General features: G+C 43.8%; 1 protein-coding gene across 1 annotated transcript; it reads left to right on the top strand.

Annotated features, from left to right (window-relative positions):
- The first annotated feature begins 227 nt into the window (after positions 1-227).
- On the top strand, positions 228-1,252 carry LOC125150548 (olfactory receptor 1L4-like). Its single transcript, XM_047830576.1, has one exon. The coding sequence runs from the start codon at positions 320-322 to the stop codon at positions 1,250-1,252; it is 933 nt and encodes a 310-aa protein (XP_047686532.1). The 5' UTR covers positions 228-319.
- The last annotated feature ends 3,491 nt before the right edge of the window (positions 1,253-4,743 follow it).

The following is a 4,743-nucleotide window of genomic DNA, read 5'->3' as shown; positions in this document are numbered from 1 at the left end:
GGAAGAATATTCAAAAGAAAATGGAGAAGAATTCACACACCTTAGGCTACCTAGAAGTTCCTAAGACACATGAGACGCACCTTTACTTTCTCATTGAGAAAATAGCTTGGAATTATCTTAAGTTTTCCATGTGGGATTTACTATCTGTTTTGGGGGTTAAGTAAATGTTCTTAAATTCTAACAAAACTATAAAATTTCCTCTTTAAAACAAGAGGGATTCTTTTTACAGGCTAGAAATTAGGGAAGAAGCTGACTTGATGAAATTGCCTTTTACATCTCTCCAACTACTTCTCCACACCCTGTCCAGGAAGGCACAGACATGGAGACCAAGAACTACAGCAGTGACTCAGGCTTTATCCTCCGGGGCCTCTCTTCCAACCCTCAGCTACAGAAACCTCTCTTTGCCATCTTCCTCATCATGTACCTGGTCACTGTGGTGGGCAATGTACTCATCATCCTGGCCATCCACTCAGACCCCCGACTCCATACCCCCATGTACTTTTTCCTCAGCAACCTGTCCTTCATAGATATCTGCTTCACAACTGTCATTGTGCCCAAGATGCTGGTGAATTTACTGTCAGAGACAAAGGCGATCTCCTTCCTGGGATGCCTGGTCCAGATGTACTTCTTCATGGCCTGTGGGAACACTGACAGTTACCTGCTGGCCTCCATGGCAATAGACCGGCTGGTAGCCATCTGCCACCCCTTCCATTACAATAGGGTTATGAACCCACGGCGCTGCCTCCTCATGCTGCTGGGTTCTTGCACCATCTCCCACCTGCACTCCCTGCTCCGTGTGCTACTCATGTCCCGCCTGTCCTTCTGTGCCTCCCATGTCATTAAGCACTTTTTTTGTGACACCCAGCCTGTGCTAAAGCTATCCTGCTCTGACACGTCCTCCAGCCAGATTGTGGTCATGACCGAGACCCTGGCTGTCATCGCGACCCCCTTTCTGTGCATTCTCTTCTCCTACCTGCGAATCATCGTCACCGTGCTCAGAATTCCCTCTGCAGCCGGCAAGTGGAAGGCCTTCTCTACCTGTAGCTCCCACCTTACCGTAGTGGCCTTGACCTATGGGAGTGTCATCTATGTGTATTTCAGGCCCCTGTCCATGTACTCAGTGGTGAAGGACCGGGTAGCCACAGTCATGTACACAGTAGTGACACCCATGCTGAACCCCTTCATCTATAGTCTGAGGAACAAAGACATGAACAGGGGCTTAAAGAAATTAAGGAACAGAATTCACTTATAGAAAGAACAAATAGGGGCGCCTGGGTGGCGCAGTCGGTTAAGCGTCCGACTTCAGCCAGGTCACGATCTCGCGGTCCGTGAGTTCGAGCCCCGCATCAGGCTCTGGGCTGATGGCTCAGAGCCTGGAGCCTGTTTCCGATTCTGTGTCTCCCTCTCTCTCTGCCCCTCCCCCGTTCATGCTCTGTCTCTCTCTGTCCCAAAAATAAATAAACGTTGAAAAAAAAAATTTTTAAAAAAAAAGAAAGAACAAATAGATGGAACAGCTTAATTGGGAGATGACCCAAGAAACGATCACTTCATCATTCCCTCATACACATTTGTCACATGGCATACAGAGAGGTCCTAGAAGGGAGTGTTGAAAAGCAACAAGAACCCTGAGCAGGAAGCTAGAACAGTCTGTTTATATTAATGACCTTAGCCAAATACATGTGCAATCCCAGGACAAGTGCTGCTAGGAATCCACATTTCAGGACAGCTATTTCTGCCCCCTATATAAATAAAGCTATCTTGAAGTACAATAAAGCATCTTCCAATCCTTCCTCTATGGGCTTGGCCTTGGCTAATACTCAAGAAATTACAGTCTTACTCAATTTGAGAAAAAGAAGTTACATGAATCTGGTAGGGAATTGGGAAAAGACTTCTTGGAATAACGACCTAAGATCACACTTAAAATGTATTGATTTTGACAGAGCAAAGTTCAATAGAGTAGGAAATGGACAGAGCATTTCAAATAGTGGGAACCACACAAAGAGGAAGAAATGATAAATACTGGAATGTGTTTGAGGGACAGTGGAAAGCCCAGTGAGGCTTGTTCAATTTGAGAGAAAAGAGAATATGGCTGGAAATATGGAAGAATCCAGAAAGCAGATTTAATGCCCCAAAACACCAATGTGTCCTCATAGTGAATTCGCAGCACTTGACTCTTTTTCCTTTTCCTTTTCTTCTGCCCTTGTCCACATGGCCATGATCCTCACAGAAATGCCCTATATATTCTGGAAGAAGCAATGTGTGTGTCAATCAGGATAAGCGAGATTGTGCTGAGGAAACAAACAATCTCAAAATTGCCGGACTTGGAAACCAAAGGTTTAGTTCGTTATCACACTGCATGTCCACCACTGAAAAGTATTAGGGTGCTGCTCATTTTAAACATTCAGCAACCAAAGCCAATGGAGCAGATGCCACTGTAAACATTCAACATCACTCAATATTGAGCTAAGGAAAGTTGAGTTTTTCCTCAATATTGAGGAGATCTTCCTCAATATTGAGCTAAGGAAAGTTGAGTTCCTTGGACATAGTTTATCTGTGTATCAGAGTGAATGACATAAACTACGAGGGATGTGAAACATGAAGGCTAAGGAGGACTGGAAAAGAGTGCTGAGTATTTCTGACATTGAAGAGTCTGAGAGAGAAGATATTAGCAAAGAAGACTGAAAACGAGGAGTCATATAATCCAAGAGTAGAAGGTTCAAGAAAGAGATGAGGATATGGATGTATTTCTCCCCACAGCAGAAGAATCTCCTTCCAGACAAGGCTTCTACAGGAGATGTCCCATCAGCAGAACTTGCACATGGAGGAAGCAAATGAGCTACTTAGGGTGGAACCTGGTGTATAACTATAAATACAAACAGCACTGAGCTTGTCCAGAGCCACTGCATTCCCTGCACAGGAGAAGTGTTCTCAGAGCCATTGTTTCTGGATGTGTCAGGAATTCCAGACACATATCATGAAGTCATTCTTAGGGGCGTCCCCAGAAACTCGTTTCATCCGAGCCAGAGTCCTACTGATCTGCATCATAGGTAACCCTGGGCTTGCTGCACAAAACAGAAATGACCAGGGTTTTTGGAAATGAGGAGGTTCAAAAGACAAATATGAAGTCAGCCAGCTATACACAGGCATAAAGAAACTGAAGACCCAGTCCCAAACCACTTTACCATGGTCAGCTCTCAGATTCCCACTGGCATGCTTAGGGGTTTTAGATTCCCTTCATGGAATCCATCCACCACCACCAAGCCCTGCCCTCAGCCACCAAACACCTGCCCCTTGTCAGGGAGGCGGTATTCTGCTACTATATCAGAGGAAACCAAGTAAGGAACCATAAGAACGGGCTCCCATGCCAGCCCCACCCTAACAGTGACTTTGGCAAGTTAGAGGACTACTCTGCCTCGCTTGTGAAGTGGAACACAGTGCCCATACACAGGGCCCTCATGGAGCCACTATAAAGCTGGGAACCTGAAATAGAAGTGGGGCTTGAGAACTGAAGCACCACACACAAAACAGAAGACAGTGTCATGTGGCAGAATAAGATTTTTGCATTTCCCAGGTAATGATAAAATCATCTCTATTTTTAAATATATATCTTTCAATGGGTGAATGGATAAACAAACAGGATAAATAAATATGTACATCCAAACAATGAAATATTATTCAGTACAAAAAAGAAATGAGCGATCAAGTCTGGAAAACACATGGAGGAAACTTAAACACATATTACTAAATGAAAGAAGCCAGTCTGAAAAGGTTGCAAGCTATCTGATTCCATTACATGACATTCTGGAAAAGGTAAAACTATGGAGACAGTAAAAAGATTGGTGCTTGAAGGGTTCAGGGAGACAGAGGAAGGAATAGGTGAAACACCAAGGACTTTAGGGCCACCACTATCATGGTGTCAGTATACATTTGTCAAAACCTGTAGAATGTACAACAGCAAGAGTGAACCCTAATGTAAACTCGATGAACAGTGATGATGTGTTGCTATGGTTCATCAATCATGACAACTGTAGCACTCTTCTGGGGAAGTTGATAATGGGGGGGAGGGGAGGTGTCTGTGCATGTATGGGGGCTTGAAAGTATGTGGGAACCCTTTGTACCAAGTGATCAATTTTCTGTGAACCTGTAACTGCTCTAAAAAATTTAAGTCTATTAAAAGAAAAAACATTTTTTAAAAAAATCTGGAAACAATCAACAATACTCCAAAATGAATAATCCAACTAAAAAAGGGGGCAGAAGACAAAAAGAGACATTTTTCCAAGGTAGACATACAGATAGCCAATTGACACATATAAAGATGATCAACTGTACTGATGATCATGGAAATGCAAATCAAAACCACAATGAGATATCACTTCACACCTGTCAGAATGGCTAAAATCAACAACATAGGAAACAACAGGTGTTGGAGAATATGTAAGCAAGGGGAACCCTCTGGCACTGTTGGTACAAATGCAAACTGGTGCAGTCACTCAACTGACTGCAAACACAATTGTGCAAAACACAATTTGGGGATTCATAAGTTAAAAATAGAACTATCCTACAATCCAGCAATTGCACTACTAGGTATTTTCCCAAAGCATACTAATTCAGGGGCACCAGGGTTGCTCACTTGGCCAACCTCCAATTCTTGGTTTCAGTCAGGTCATGATACCAGGGTCCTGGGATTCAGCCCTGCATGAAGCTCTGCCCTGAGCATGGACCCTGATTAAGATTCCCCCCCCC

This window comes from Prionailurus viverrinus, chromosome D4 (genome assembly GCF_022837055.1).
Source record: "Prionailurus viverrinus isolate Anna chromosome D4, UM_Priviv_1.0, whole genome shotgun sequence".
NCBI classification, from domain to species: domain Eukaryota; kingdom Metazoa; phylum Chordata; class Mammalia; order Carnivora; family Felidae; genus Prionailurus; species Prionailurus viverrinus.
This window is presented reverse-complemented; position numbering and strand designations above follow the sequence as displayed.

Excerpts from the sequence above, each read along its gene's own strand:
- LOC125150548 (XM_047830576.1), top strand. The coding sequence starts at position 320 with ATGGAGACCAAGAACTACAGCAGTGACTCAGGCTTTATCCTCCGGGGC.